This window comes from Parasteatoda tepidariorum, chromosome 1 (genome assembly GCF_982258835.1).
Source record: "Parasteatoda tepidariorum strain Cologne lab strain chromosome 1, Ptep-v5.0, whole genome shotgun sequence".
NCBI classification, from domain to species: Eukaryota; Metazoa; Arthropoda; class Arachnida; order Araneae; family Theridiidae; genus Parasteatoda; species Parasteatoda tepidariorum.
Genome location: NC_141755.1, coordinates 12,207,899 through 12,225,170, shown reverse-complemented (window position 1 = coordinate 12,225,170; position 17,272 = coordinate 12,207,899). Strand labels below are relative to the sequence as shown.

The 17,272-nt window shown below is 29.6% G+C and overlaps 1 protein-coding gene across 1 annotated transcript in view; it reads left to right on the top strand.

Annotated features, from left to right (window-relative positions):
* LOC139425406 (uncharacterized) overlaps positions 1-10,001 on the top strand; it is an 80,749-nt gene extending 70,748 nt beyond the window's left edge. Inside the window, exons 2-3 of the mRNA XM_071180190.2 lie at positions 8,153-8,313; positions 9,071-10,001. Coding sequence (XP_071036291.1) covers positions 8,153-8,313; positions 9,071-9,133 — 224 coding nt within the window. The 3' untranslated portion in view covers positions 9,134-10,001. The remainder of the gene's footprint in view (positions 1-8,152; positions 8,314-9,070) is intronic.
* The last annotated feature ends 7,271 nt before the right edge of the window (positions 10,002-17,272 follow it).

Below are 17,272 nucleotides of genomic sequence, written 5' to 3'. Positions count from 1 at the left end.
TTGCATCATCCGTAAAATCCATTTTACTGTAAAATCCATTTATCTCGTAAAATTCATTTTTACAGTAAAATCCATTTTTAGCATAAAATCCATTTTTATCGTAAAATCCATTTTCACTGTAAAATATTATAACGCAATTTTTACTGTAATATTTAACTAATAAATGCGATTTAGTGATTTTGCGTAAATTATTACTGTAAAATTACGGTATGTCAGATTTTTAGTTCCACAACATGCTCAGGTAAAAACGGGTTGTAAGGCAAAAGTATCGTAATCCTATGTGGCGATACTTTTTATCGTATCGTATCTTTTTTTTTTTTTTTTGCAGTGTAGAAAGGAAATCGTCTAACTATCACGAAGTATAGTAATACATATTCACCATCTGCTCAATATTTAACACTTGAGCATAAACATCCATATTTTTTAACTGCAGTACTATTTTTATAAGGAAGAGCTTATTACATAATTTATTTTCCTGAACTTTTAAAAATTTCCAACGGTCGTACTAAGGGGCCATAGGATATCCATACTCCCCAGTCTTGACCCACAAATTTTAAATCTTATGTGTATGTGTAGCTATAAACCGAAGTTTAGGAGCATGGAAAGAAATCCATTATTGGCGAGTTATCGAGAAATAATATTGCCAAAAATAATGCCAACCCCATGTTGCTAACATTAATTTTTAAATAACACAAATAAATCGCCAAAAACACAATTAGAATTTAATATAACCCTGTAACCGAAACATTTTTGTGGTAAAAGAAACAAATATGGCAAAAGTAAGAATACAATTAAATTTTGATATTCGTTTTGTTGCGATATTGAATTATTATACACTTGTATTGAATAGAAAGTTAGACGTTACATTACTGTTGAGAGAAATGAATAAAAATATTTATATTCGCTTTTTATAAAATGGAATAAAAATTCAGTATTTTTTTTATTCAATTAGAGCTGGGTTGGGAATGATTAAAAATAATTATAAAATAAAGGAAATTTTAGAGCTAAGAAACATGAAATGTTTAAAATGACATCACGCTTAGATATAATCAGTGCAATTTCTATGTTTTTGATTTTGATTTACAAAAATCAAGACTTAGAACTAAAAGCAGAGTTTATTATAAAATAACCTCATAATGCAACATTTTGTGATAAACATATTTAAATAATTCCAAACTCATTAACAATTATCAAGCGGTACCTAGTTCATTAATAATTTTATAATTATTAAATGGTACCTAACTTGTTAACCATTTAACAAATATTAAACAGTATCTAACTCATTAACCCGTTTACATTCACTTCATAATAGGCTTAACGGATAACTGCGTCCAATCAACTTGTGCAATTAAAATAATGAATACAAAATTATAAAAACCTTAAGAGAATTAGCCTATTTCATTATTACTAAATAATCTCTTTGGGAAAAAAAATATTTCACGAGTTTTTACAGTAAACGGTTATTAAACACGAATTTATAAAATAAAATTGATTATAAAAGTTAAATTTTAACCAAGCAGAAGAATTAGGCTTACAATTTTAGCCCAATCGAATCGGATGAATCAAATTTGTGTTAATAAAATAAAATGTTTCTTGATCCTTCAATTGAATTGTTTTTAATTTCAAACACAATCTGTTTAAACAATCTGTTTTGAAGAAACAAAAATTAGATTACAAAGCATTCATGAAAGTTGGATGTAACGAGCTCCCTAGACCCTAGTATAAAAATAAAAAAATCTTTTTATCTATCTCTATCTATATTTATCTATGTATTTAACTAACTATCTGTGTATCCAGCTGTCTGTACGGGCATGAAGACATAAGAGTCTGTGACTTCTAAAACTCGAATATGATAGATAAAAACAAAGTGCATCTCTAATTATAACTGGAAATTTTTAAAATATAAAAATTTTAATGAGTTTAAACTGTTTTATTCATCATTTTTATTTACTTCCAAGTTTTTGTACATTTTTCTCTTTAGAAAAAAGTTACAATTTGTTAATATAAATAATATAAAACTTATAAATTGTTCTTCTCAGCAGAACATGAAATATCCATGAAATTTACGTTTTTATGATTTATTCATGTGTTCGATTTTTGATGTAATTGAGGCATTGTTGTAGCAAAAGGGAGAAAAATAGATTAAACTTTTTTCTGGTTTTATGTTTGATGTTGTCAGTATCCCCAGGTACTGATTTGTTATGGGTACATGGTGGACTCTGTGACCGGACAAATTTAACGTGTACCGGTCACACTTTTGTACCAGTTTTTTACCGACAGGAATCGGACTCACGACCACTTGGACATGAGCCCAACGCCCTACCGACCAGGCTATCTCGGCCCTTTGATTTTTATGCGTGTATTAACCCTATGACGCAGAATTATTACTTAATATATTTTTATACTTCTTCATTATTTTGTATTAATTTTGGTCGAAATAGTTTCAAAAAAAGTTTCATATTTAGAATTTTAATAATTTATGGTTATGAAATACAGCATGAAATATTGGTGTCTTTTTCAACGTTAAAAGTATCTTCCAAACACGGCTAGCTTCCGAACAATAATTTTTCAAATGTGCACTTATTTGCAGTTGTTTCGATCAAAGAGGAGCAGTTATTCATAATTAAAATTTACTTAATTTACGAAATCAATTACGGATAAATGTATGAATATGAATGAAAATAAATTCTTTAACTACTCATCTTAAATACAGTGCAAATATAATTCCGATAATCCAACATATTATTTTATACTTAAGTACCTAAATGCTATTTTTAATTTAATTAGAGTGTCACCGGCTTCCCATCTGTGTCAAAGGGTTAATTGATTCCCGTTGTTATAAATAAGAAAATTTTATAATGTTTAATGTTGTAAACACAGTAGCAATCAGATAAAAGCAAAGTAAAGCGAAAATAAAGACTAAAAGAAATGAATCACATAATGGTTTTCAGAGATATAAGTAAGAAGATCAAGGAAAAAAGTTTTTCCAAATTCAGCGATTTCTTCCAGTTTTTCCCCATCAGTGGCCATTGACGTGAATAAAAGTAAAAATAGAATCTCCGGACAGTTATATTGTATGGAGGGTAGTACATTACTCATTGCGGTTACAGTTCTTTTGTTTTAGTTACCCAACTTCGCTCATTAATCGTTTAGTAGATGTCAACCGAGGTGGTTCAATTCACTGGTTTTACTTAATATACTCCCCCCCCCCTTCTTTTTTTTCTTCTTTTAATGAATGAAATTATCTCGACTTACTCCTAAAAGATAAAACTTGAAACTTAAGCACACGATAAAATAATTAGAGAATTTTTCTTCCTTTTTTTGTAATAAACAGACAATGAAAAAAATTATTATCGACTTTGATTCATTTTTCATCCTCTCTTTTTTTTTTCTTCCTGAATTCTATTTAAAGACGCATCTTTAAATAAAAAAAAGAGAATTTAAATGAAAAGAGCTATTCGTTTCAACAGTTATAGAAAAAAATGTGAACTTCTAGAAGAATTTAGAAGTTACATTAGCAACTGTAAAATAATTAATGTTGGGTAAATATAGAATAACATTGGTTAAATCCATGGGTAACTGGCAGAATCTCATAAAGTAAAACAATCAGAATATTTATAACACTCGTTGAACAGCCAACCCAATTTTAGGCTTACGACCACTAACGTTCAATTCCGTAGCCTTGTAATTTTGAACCCTATCCAGAAGACAAGGAAACTTCTGGATCAAGTATTGGGAGGAATTTGCCTTCGCGGGGACTTCGATGAAACTAACCCGCATTTGAGTTTCATGGAGAAGAAATCCACGAAAACCTCCTACGGATAGACTGATGGCAAGGGGACTCTAACTCATGATCCGTTTACCACTGAGGATATTTTACGCGTCAGCACTGTGTTCAGGGCAAGCCGGGTGCAAAATTCGAATCGATAGTCATCTCTGGTATTCGAATTAAGTTCACCTCATTGGAAAGTGAATGCTCTATCTAATGAGCCACCACGGCTCAATCAGAATATTGTAATATACTGAGCAAAAAAACTGCAACATTAGAGTGTCCCTTATTTCGGGATAAAAATAAACTTTAGTGTAGTTTTCACGCAAGCCCCTTAACATTGTTGTTTTTGAGCACATTAATTGATGTGCAAATTTAAGTTCGATAAGACAAAAAAAAACCAGTACAGACTCTAGCTAGGTTTTTCGATTTTACAATAGTAATATGGTTGGTTTAAAACAGATCAAGAGCACACTGGTGAAATAAATTAAGCGAACTGAACTGAATGAAAAGAACTGAACTGAATTTAAAACCACTGCTTCCAGACAAAAATGCAAATCTTGCATATCAAATACGTAAGTGTACACGCGTGTGTAGGAGGAGCCAGTAGAGAAACAGGCTTTATAAGTGAGCGTTAGTTAAAACGCATTTCGTTCTCTAGCACACCTCGGGGAATTTCTTAGTGTGATTTTTTGCAGCAATAGGTTAAATTCAAATTGTAACAGTAAAAAGGAGTAACTATATACAAATGTTAAGATGATGGAATGACGTGGCATATTTATAGGAGACTAGAAGCAAGCCTATCTCTAGTCTAGAGTTTTAGAGAGTTCAATTTAATGCCCAGCATCGTGTGTAACTTATGGAAACAGTTCCAGGATACCCGATCCATCTAGAGAAAGCCTGGGCAAATTCGTCCAAGCGCCACGACGGCTAGAGAAGATTGTCATTTGTCCATTATAGCGAGGAGTAACAGAGGTGCTACAGCTTCTCAGCGCTCTCGTGACTTGCATGCTGCTACAGGAACCCGTGTATCAAGGGTGACTGTTTCCAATCGACTTCATCAGAGAGGGTTGTTTGCAAGATGACATTTTGTTTGCATCCCGCTCACTTCTACGAATAGGAGAATTCGAGCAGCATGGTGCAGAGATCATAGAGATTGAAGTATAGATGGATGGATTGCCGTTCTCTTAAATGAGGAGTCCCGGTTCAGCCTAAACACCGATTCTCGCAGTACACTGATATGGAGAGAACCAGGGACCCGCTACCTACCCTCCAATGTCCACGATATCGATCATTATGGCGGATCAGGTTAAATGGTCTGAGCAGACACCATGTTGGATGGCCGCACACCTCTCCATGTCTTTGAAAGAGGCTCTGTGGCTGGTGTGAGGTATAGGGATGAAGTCTTGGGGCCTTATGCTCGATTTTTCAGGGGTGCAGTTGGCCATGAGTTCATTTTAATGGATGATAACGCGAGGCCACATACAGCTCTTCTGATCCACAAATTTCTAGAGAGTGAGGATATTCGCCTGATGAATTTTCCAGCCAGATCTCTAGACCTCAACCCTGTACAGCATGTCTGAGGCACACTGTGGTTTTCAATTACAACTTGCTACCCCCTCCGAGAATCATCCAGGGAATGAAAACAGCGTTGCTGAACGAGTGGGACCAATTGCCACAGGAAATGATAAACTGCTATTTCAAGTACTAAGTCACGCTTCAAGGCCTGTATATCTGCAAGAGGGGACCATACCCCCTATTGACCCATTTTTTGTTTTATTTATTCCGCAACCTCCGTTCCATACTTTTCGACTCCAACGAGTGTTAGGCACGATCATACGCGTGTATTACAATTGTTGAAAAGTAATTTGTTTTGTAGTGTATCAATGTGTGTACATATCAGGGTTTGCTGATTTAAATCATGATTTAAATCAAATAATTTTTTTAAAAAATCATTGATTTAAATCAACTGATTTTTTTTATATATACATACCTGCCAACTTTTAATTCCTTCCATTATGGTTTTTCCCAGTGGTATTAAAATGGAATTAAAATTTCAATTTTAAGCGAAAAAATATGTTGTATTTGAAAAAGCTTAAGCTGACAATCATGATAGTAACGCATATTAATATATATGCTTAACTTTCTTAAGAATAGTGATGATTAAAATCATGTAAAAATTAAGTTTATAAAAGAGAAAAATAGTATAGATTTTCTACCACTTTAAATATAAAAATAAAATTTTACGCCAAATGCGTAAAAGTTGGCAGGTATGTATATATATTGATTTTAAAAGTTAAAAAGCTGTCTTTCTTTTCTTCGCTTTAAAATTTATTTGAAATAAATTGCTGCATTAATTAGTTTCAGTTAATGAAATTACTTTATTTCTTGGTGTTTCCCACACATTTGAAATTACATTTTTTAAAATCGTTTTTGATTCTTGAGATTGAAAGTACAGATTAAAGTTAACATTTAATGCTGTCTTAAAACTTGCATAGCTGTAGAAAGTAATTAATAAACATGAATTTTTCTTTAAAAAAATGCAACTAATGTTAACTAAAATTCTACCTTTTGATTGAAAAATCAAAATCTACATTATATTTTATTGGTGGAAAATGTATATTTCTAAAGCTTGAGGTTATATTAAAAAGAAATTACCCTAATTTGCAAAAAAAGGCTGATGAATTCAGAAATTTTTTCCTGATATAGTGTCATTCTTCTCTTTCTAACTCTTTCAAAGTCTATTTGAAGCAGTAGGGTTATTTACTGGTATTTTTTTTCTCATAATATGTTAACAGTATCTTTTACATCATCAGATTCTCTATGAAGAAATTTTGTGCAAAAAAATTCCAATGAGTACATAGATTTTTTAAAATTTTTTTTAGCTTAACTTATCTACTTTGATATGGGATTAAAAATTAATATTTTAATATAAAAATATATAGATTAAATATTTATTTATTTTTTGATGAATGACTAAAACACAATCTGAACATTGATTTTGTCATTTTAAAAATCAAGAGGGGGAAAAAAAGAAATCACAATTTTAATTTAAAATTATGGTTTGCTAATTGAAACCTTGTTTTAAGTATTCTTTAAATTCTCTATTTCATTTAGTCTAAATTTCAATCGTGCGTTTGTTTCAAAATGGTTGCTATGCATTCAAAGCTCTGTATAGTAAAAAAAAAGTTTAGTAAGTCAAAGCTTCTAAAATATTGTTATAATATAGTTTTAATATTAATTTCATTTTGATTAAGCATTTATAAAGTTTTTTAATCATAAATTAAAGTTCTTACAGTGTATTCAAATAAAAATCAAAAAAATCTTATTTAAATCAAAAAAATCCGATTTAAATAAAAAAAAAACTGATTATTTTGATTTTTTTTTAAAAAAAATCAAAAAATAACGAACCCTGGTACATATCAAATTTTATTAAAACCGGTCCAGTAGTTCTAGAGATAATCGACCAAGCCTACAAATTCCCTTAATTTCTTACACCAGTATAGTTAGCATAATTAGTTAAATATTATATTTAATAAACATAATAGGTGGACGGAAGCTTTATCAATATTTAATCACAATTTTGAACATCTTCTGACGTAAACAAACTGTCACAAAAATAAGTAGAGTTACAAGTCAAGTAGACTAACAAGAAGAAAAAAACGAAAAGAAAATGAGCTCATAATTTTCAAACTACATGTGGGGGCATTTTCGATGGCGAAGCATGTAGAAATCATATTTTGAAATTTCTGGGGGCTACATGTTTTGTTTAGTCTAACAAATATGAAATTGTTTTAGCTAATTGGTATTTTCTAAGTTAGAAAATTAAGTCAGATAGATTATACTAATAAGTTATTTTAATAGCGTGGGGTACATCATAAGATATGTGTGGGAAGAATTTGTGGCTGTGATTCAAGTGGAAGTATCATTAGGAAATTTATACCCACTACGCCTTTTGTTTTATGTCTAATGTTCGATTTTGTTATGTCTCCAAGAAATTCTTGTTAAAGCTAGTTAGATGATTATTACAAAAACAAGGGACGCTTTCGAAAGATGGAGGATTAAGTTGGTGATATAAGTAGTTGTTAGACCTAAAACTAATTTCCATAATATGATATCTATATGTATCACCTCCGAAAATCCCCACCCACGTGTATCTTGAAAAATGATCAGCCTTTTTCTTTCGTTTCGTTTTTCTTGTTGGTCTACTTGAAAACATAGCATTTAATTTCTTCCTATGAAAGTTATGCCCTCCGCGTTGAGTCAGAAAAAAATAAAATTGTTGTCTATTTTTTAAGCTACTTGAAAATTGTAGCTTTTAAAATTTTTATTGAGACAATTTGTTTAGATTAATTAATTAATTCGGTTATTTATTTATTTCAGAGTGTCCTCCTGCTAAAGATGGCACGGAACAATTTTCTTGTCCTTCTCCTGACAGAGCAAATCGCTATCGGTGTATAGATGACAGATCACTATGCGACGGTTTCATAGATTGTCCGAATGCAGAAGATGAAGATATGCGAGCTTGCATGTTTTATAAAACGGTAAGAAATAAATCCAAAAAATAATAATCAAAGTTTTCTTTGTTGATATGAAATTAGTATTTTTACAGTCTTTTCGCTATTAATTTGAAACCCCTCAATATGCATACTTTCCTGTTTTCCTTTTTGATAATTAAAGGTTCTGTCAATTTTTGGAATCCTTATAAAAAGAAGGATAAACTTAAAGAGTTACAAATTAATTGTTAGGCAAGGAAGCGACAAAAATGCTTTCGAAGTCTGTCGGAACACTAAACTGGAAGGAGGGATGCAAAACCAATTCCGATAGGTCCTATATTCCTTATAGCTAATTTTTGCTTTTTTTCCTTTTTCTTGGATTAAATTATATTTTTTTAAATAAAAATCAGATTCGAAATAATATACGGCTATAAAATGTTAATTCAATGATGAAAATAAATAATATATGATGACAAAATTTAATTAAATATACTTATATACTTATATTGACTTCACCGTGCTGGAAAATTCGATGCGCAATAAAAAAATTTAACGACAAAAATAAAGCGATGGGAAAAGGTTACTGGTTATTTATTTTTGTTACGTCACAGCGTGACGAGTGGTTATTTTCCTGTCTTGCGCCTGCCACCATGCTGTTCATCCAACAAAATTGAATTCCGACCAATATAACAGCCATATATAAACTTAATACGACCACTGAAAGTTACATATTGTTAAATTAATGTTGATTAAATGTTTACATGAAGAAAAAGATGTAACTCTATTGAAATGTTTTTTTTTTCAGACAAAAGCGCACTTAGATGTACTGGCTGATGCACTTCTCCGATGGGCAAGAGGTCGATTTTAAAGGTATAAACAGCTTATATCCAAACATGTGATCAAGAATGACTGTTCAACTAAACAGTTCATAGATTAGATGGATGATTTTTTTTCCCTCCTGAAGTTTTCAGTTCAAACAAGATCGAATTAAAACTGAAACTAGGATCATTTTAGTCTGTCCGAAAACCACGGCTATTTCTTGCCGCATTGTTCCTAAGTCTACCTCCCACCTCCGTTAACAAGTCTTGTCAACTATATATACATATATATATATATATTTATTGAAGAAGACATTAAGCCTGTGATGACCTCTATTAAGAGAAATATACATATCCTTTTTCTGGCTGAACTCTTTTTAAATGTGTTCTTCATGAACTTTGAGACTCTAATTGACTAACGATGAGGAGTCTTGTTCGTAGCCTGCTAGCTCAACTTATTCATTTACTCGAGTCTGGAATTTTAATGTTGGCAAATGTATAAGGACTTTTTTTTGTTTGTGTTTTTGTTTTTTGTTTTATACCATGCCACCGAGTTAGTAACCCGATTCAAGGTTGAACTAGATCAGTAACTTAACTGTTACGTTTCAGGCTGTCCTATTATACTCAAACGGACTGTCAAAGCAGCAATGTTGTATCTGTAAATTTGTTAACACTCTCTATGCAAACAATGGTTGGTGCTATCTGCTTCGATTAATCAATACTTCCGGTTGTATCTGGAAAAAGTCAATTTAAGAAAATTGACTTTTAAGATTACAAATTAAGATTATTTATCATGTTCAAAAATTATTAGTGTCTTTCAATTCAGCTTTAAAAATCATAAGAGTTAGAAACCTATACTATTAATATTTTCATGAGTTGTTCAACAATCACTTATGCATCGTTACTTCTATGTTAAAATAATGGAAAGAATTAAAATATTTAATGTAATGAAGAGGATTTGAAACAAATATTGCAGTGCGCAAAAAGAATGGACCATCCTGAATAACTTTTAATCTAATTATCGGATCTTCACATTTTAGTACTCAATCTTAATGGCTTGAGGGAGTGATCTCAAATATGCTAATTAATAAGTGCAGACGATATTTACGATATCAGGCGCGAAAATGTACTCTTTCTGAATAAGCATACCTCTTTTTTCGACGGAAACGGATTTCTGACCCACAAAATATTGGGGGTAGCCGCATTCTGGGAAATATGGTCTCAATAGTTTGGTCAGGAGAGCGCTTTATAGTTTGGACTCCTTAATTTTAATTTTATTTTTTGCGTATTTAGCTGCTATATCTCGAAAAAATTTTAAGCGAATTAAAAAATCTTTGCCCATAATTGTAAAATTTGCTTATCCAAAGATAATTCCTTACAAAAAATAACTTTTAGTAAATATTTATTATTTTTATTATTTTATTTAATAATGATCGAAGAAAATGTGAATTGTAAAGTATAAAATTTTTTGCATCATTTTAAGGAATATTATTTTACATGGCAAAATACAAAATTTGAGCAAAATCAGTTGAATAGTTCCGAAAAAAAATCGAATTTAAAAAAAGTCAGATATAGAGGTTACCCCCTCGAACCATTAAGATTGAGTCCTAGAACGCGAAGATCCGATCATTAGATCAAAAGTTATTCAGGGTAATACGTATTTTAATGCGCTCTGTGCGTACGAAATAAATTATTTATTTTTTTCCCACAAGAAAAGATCTCAAACATTCAGAAAAACAAATTTTTTCACAAAATTAAAGTATCAATGAAATTAAATTTCTATATATATTTTCTTTTGTTAACAAGGCAACAAGAACATGTTAAAATTTAATACTTTATGTAAGGTAAACGATTACAGAAACCCTCGATGAGAGTTGAGGTATTTTAAAAAATTAAATTTAGGTAATGAGTAAGCCTGTATACAGATGGTTGCGATCAAGCTCAGCCTTGCTAGATTCATAGACCCCGTGAAAAATGTTTCTAATAAAAAAAAAGTGGGTCAGAAAAATGCAGCTATTTGAAATATTTTCAGTTTTCTCCTTTTATCTCATGTCATTTCCATGCAATTTTTACTGAGAAAACTTTTTTCCAAGAGCAGAAATCAATCTATATCGGCTCAATTTTGATTCAGTTTCAATAAAATTGAATAATATTCATAATTGGAAAATGTATTTCACTTATAACTCGAGAACATAAATAAAACTAAAGTCCAGAATAAAAAATAAAAAAAAAGCATTGAATAACAGATCGCCAAAGAATGAGAATTTTTGATTTCTTAATTGCTGAAATTTTTAAAAATAAATAATTAATTTAGAACATCAATGAATGGGAGGTCAACATAATAAAATTTAAATAACAAATTTCCATAGCTTTGTAATTTAGTTAATTATTTTTATAAACATAATCAATTTTTAATTTATTTACAAGTTTAAACTATTCATTGAAAAACGACCACTCTGACTAGGTGCGCCTTTTATTAAAATTTTAAAGCAATTTCTAGGATAAGTGTAGTTAAATTGGATGTTTGTATGCGACGTCATGCGTGGGTCCTCCAAAAAGGTTCCACACATACGCGTGACGTTGCTTGCGAGTATCCAATTGAATCTTATCTGAGAATTGATTCAGCTGAGACTTTTGATTGATTCAGCCGAGAATGATTAATAAAACAAAGCCTTAGAGCTGTAAAGTTAACAAGCGGTGAATAACCACGTGATTCGACACAACCATGTGATTAGTCGCAAGTACACAATTGTATTCTAGTATTAATGTTTTGGTTACAGTATCACTGGAAAGATTACATAACTCAATAGGAAGTACTGAAAATAATTTCCTACATATTTTCTTACAGTGTTTTTAAAAAAACGCATATGAGAAGAAAAAAAAAATTGAGGAGCAGGATTTTTTTAAGCACCAACAGACAATTTTTAAAATAAATTAAAATACATATTTTTACATAAAAAAAAACCGTATTGACTAAACTTCGCAAGAAAAAGTCTTACCTGGAAATGTGAAGAAAAAAAAAATTCTTTCATTTCTAGCTTGTTTTCGGAATGACTACCATGACTTGTTAATCGATGTAAAATGTATACAAGAATGTTTCCGAACTAGAAAAATATTTTACTCTTTCCAAAAACAAGCGAGATTCGAAATGATTTTACCAATTTTTTTTTTCCTTCCATTTTCGAATACGACTACTTGCAAGAATTTTTCCTTCTTGACAGCAAGTAAATGACACTCACTTTAAGACATGAACCTTATTAATGCTGAAAACATTTTCATTTATATAAAAAAAAAAGATTTCTGAAACTTTTATACTATTGACAAAATATTATCATTTACATTTGAAAAGTACTATTCTATTTAATGATATTTTTAAATTGATTACGATAATCCGTTGCATTTTCCAATTACAATATGAATGAAATTGCTGTTTCTATGAAATAAGTGTTATATTTATATAGATTTTTTGAGTTTGTTATTTCGTTATAATTTGTGTAAATAATAATTTAAATTATACTCCTTTAAAAAAAATGCGTTGCATTTTCCAATTACAATATGAAAGAAATTGATGTTTCTATAAAATAAGTGTTATATTTATGTAGATTTTTTGAGTTTGTTATTTCGTTATAATTTGTGTAAATAATAATTTAAATCATACTTCTTTAAGAAAATGCTTTGCATTTTCCAATTACAATATGAAAGAAATTGATGTTTCTATAAAATAAGAGTTATATTTACTCGCATATAGATTTTTTGAGTTTGTTATTTCGTTAATAATTTGTGTAAAAAATCATCTAAAATATACTTCTTTAAAAAAATGTTTGTATGCAAAAATAAGCTAATTCTTTTCACATTCCATTGCGAAATATTAACAGCGTACTTACCTATATTATTTCTTAAGAAACAGTCAGTTTTTCTGTCACAGTTCTTTTCCTTCGCAAGAAAAAATTTCACTCAAAGATTAAAATTTTATTTTATAAAGTAAAATTTTAAAATATTCCACACTAATAGAACTATCGTATTTCCCTTTTTCACAATATTGCAAACGATATTTTTTACTCAGCATGATCGTCTTCTTTAAACCAATTAAAAATACAAAAAAAATCTAGCAAATTATTTTAAATACTCGAGTACTTTTCACGAAAATGAAGGCAGATGGCGCACTTCAAATTTTGGTTTACTGTTATTACTGTATAATTACAAAAAATCTAGAGTTAAGAAGTAGTTACAGAAAATCTTGTTGCATGTTGCATTCTTAATCTACTGTTTTTCAAGAATGAAAAATTTATTTTAAGGTAAACTAGCAACACAAAAAAGAATTGTAACAACATTGAGAAGTTAAAGTTCAAAATGTGTCTTATAAATTTTGTAACACATCCAGTTAAAACTTTATAAACTTTGTGATGAAGTATTAGTAATAATTTTTGACGTTATTATTTTAAAAAATCTTCTAACATATTTCAGACTTTTTAAAATTTCAGTTTCCATTTTGATTGTAAGAAGTACTTCTTCTATTTTGAGTTTCTAAGAAATATGTATATTTAAAGCAAACTCCGTTTTGAACACCGAATTCGCAAATATACATCATAATTTTATCACCAATTAATATTAAGAGGAACTTTACTAAATGTTTCATCTTAGATTCTAATTTTAAAAGTCCTGGACAGTTTTTAAATATACCGCGACATAATCATGACTCACAATTTAGAAAAAGAAATAAAAATAACCATGAGCTTTAAAACAAGTAGTATAGTATACTCTAGATTAATTGAGATGGTCCATTGAGATCGAACAGTGATCGAATGACGATGAAAATGCCTTCTTACACCTATAAAAGTTCTAAGTATTCAAATTTCGATGAATTTTCTTTAAAAATTTATAGGAAATGTAAAACTATTCTACAATATCGTATTAATTTCATTAATTCTAAAAGAAAGGAAAAGAACAAAAAGCTTTAATTATATATTAATATGTAATGAGTGTTTTTTTTATAATACAATCAGTGACTAGGTCTCCGCCGGCATGCGTTTCAGATACTTAAAATGGAAATATTTAAAAATTTATTTAAAAAAGTTTAAGTTCTAAATTTACCTCACTATTTTGTAGAGGATGAAATGTACTCGTAATTCTGTTTATTTACTTTCCACCAAATTTTGTTGCTTAAATTTCTTAACATCATTATTTCAGTTGATGAACTTTCAGATTCCCGCAAATCGCATTCGTTTTTTTTATACCGGTTAATCAAGCGTTGACTGTAATAATAAAAATATAGAACCACAGATTATGAGTTCAAGTGATTTTGACAGGCAACGAAAAGGGAAAGTTATAGTGATTTTTCAGATTTATAGTTCTTCCTTACCTTAAGGGTATTTTATCGTGTTTCATTTGCAATTAGAATAAAAATTTAATGTTTGAAATTTCATCGTTTGCATTTAAACTGTTAGAATACTATTTTCTTCAGTCGAAAAAAAAAGACAGCTCATTCGATTTATGCTTTTATTCTTTTTTTTTCGCTTTTTTTTCTGTTTAAATTTTCTGTTGCTTTTAGGAACTTCGCGTTCTTTTTTTTTTGGGGGGGGAGGACATTTCTGTTTTCTGAATAAATATTTTTAGAAGAAGTTTCTTGGCTGAGCAGATTTTCGATTTTAGAAATTCTGGAATGTTATTCTTTTTATATTCCTATTTATTTAATATTCGCCTAGCGGTGCTCCTATGTCACCCGCTTGTTTTCGATGAGGATCTGCGACCTATGTCGTAATACGGTATTCAATTGTCTTAATCAGTAGGTCATAGTTACTATATTGAGTAATAATGCGCGCGTTAAGTTTTGGTTACTATATTAAATCAGAAATGTCCTTTTTAGGAAGCATATGTGGCATATGAGATACAAGTTTAAAAATTGTAATTAAACCTCTCTTTTCAAGCATGCTTTTAGAATGAAGTTATAATATAAAACCCAGAATCCCTTCTTTATGACCTTTTTTATGATTCAAAATCCCTTTTTACAGAAATTGTGTATTTAAAATTCTTTATAAGATTCGGAACAGTACGCAAATTTTTTATAACATAGTATTGCATACAGCAAATTCTATGAATTATGAAATTCTATTAATATTTTCCATGCAAGCTGTTTCCTCGACCTCAAATAAGTGGATTTTGAGCTATCAAATATCAAGTACTTGCCAAATTTCGTTACGTATTTAAAGCCGCAAAATAAAAAAAAAATTCATTAAAAATAATATTTATTCATCATTTTGTAACTCTTTCTTAATATTTTTTTTTTTTAAATTTCTCTTTGCATAAAAAATTTCCCAGTTCCTTTTCAAAGAAAATAAGGTTTTTAAATTTTTTTCACTGACATCTTTTTTCTTTTTTACATTCCGAGAGCTATTTTTCTTTTTTTCACATTCCGAGAATCATTTTTTTTTAAATACCGAGAACCCTTTCTTTACTTAATACTTTCTAAAAGATATATGAAATTCTGAATTAATAAAATCAGGCAAATAAGAAAAAATTCACGTGTAAGAGCCCTAAATTTTTTCAGTGTTTGTTGAGCGACATGTGGTGAGGAAAAAATATATCTTTCCTATTTACGAAATCTGACGCTTTTCTCACATTTCTACCATAAATTAAGTAATCAAATCAGTGCTTATCCGGAACTATTTGTTGGTCGCATATCTCTGCAAAAGGCACACGTGACCAAACTTTTCTTCATTTTTATTTATTTATTCATTTTGTTTGGCATACACGACAGAAAATAATCTCTGGTTTTTAAAATAAATGACATAATTATTTGACATTACTTTTGTGAATGTATTTTAATTAGGTATAAAAAAAAAACTTCCAACATTTTAAGCTTAAAACCATTAAAAAACAGAACTTTTGTTTCTGAGTGAAGAAGAGTGCAATTATATATTATGCGATTCGAATGTATTGAACTTCTTTCACTCATTCTATGGAATCTAATGTAAACGTAACTGCACCAACAATTGCAACATTGAAAAGTTATGCAAATATTTTTTTTTTTACTCATTGTAGTCTCTCTTCTGGCAACAGAGTGAGTTTGTATTCCCCATGCTAACCTATGGAGAATTATATTAATGCAATTATAATAATGTAATTTCCTTATTTATCTGAGAACTGATTAGAAATTTTTTGTTTCATTTTATTCATTAAAATGAGTTCTATTATACCTACCAAAAAAAGTATAAGTGTTTACAAAACTCTTTTATAATTATTACAGTTATTATAAAGTTAATATTAAGATAGAAAAGATATAATAAGTAAGAAAATATTTTCAAAAACACTTTTAACCTGAAAACTTAAAATTAGGTTGCTAGAATGAAATAAGATATTTGAATCAATGAAATAAGATATTTGAATCAATGAAATTTGATAAATAGTTTAAAATATTAATCATAGCAAAATGTTTGAAAACATTAATTAGTCACTTAATAAGGAAGAAGCGTTCATAAAATTCTCCCTAGATTAACATAGAGAAAGTAAAATTCCTTTTTCTGTCTAAATAGGATCTTTAATGCACAAATTTGTGTCTTAAATTTATGTATTTTTTAGTTTATACTTACAATAATTATCTGTAATTGTATTTTAGTTATTAACTGTATTTCGGCGAAGGAAAGACAAGATCTCAAAATATTAATAAGAACTTCCTCCATAGAAAAAATTTTTTAATAGAAAAGGCATTTTTTTTTGCAAAAATACTGAAAAGGCCTCATTGCACATTGTAGTGTCAAACTTTTGCGCCATTTTGAGTGAAATTTTCCCTCTATTCACCGGCTTTCTATAGAACAGCGTGGAAAGATGCCGATTTGTTTTGAAAATGAAAAATCAGCTTGCGCAACGAAAAAAAATTTCTGTCGATAACTGAAACACTTTTAAAATTTAGAGGATTTTTACTTTCTTCGCGTAGTGTTACCCTCTTTACGTAAGTTCTGCGCAACCTCTGCAGAGAACCAAAAATGTTCTGCAGTAATTGCGTTGAGCAGAACTTACGTACGTGACCGCGTGAGATGCGAAAGGGCAAATTTTCAATATTTAGCAATTTAACGTAGCATCCTGTACGTTCACGTATTACATACGTCATGCCCTACCTTTATTAAAGATGATTCAGAACTATAATTCAGAAACCTAGATGTAGGTCAGAAAAATAACTAGCAAAGATCATATAA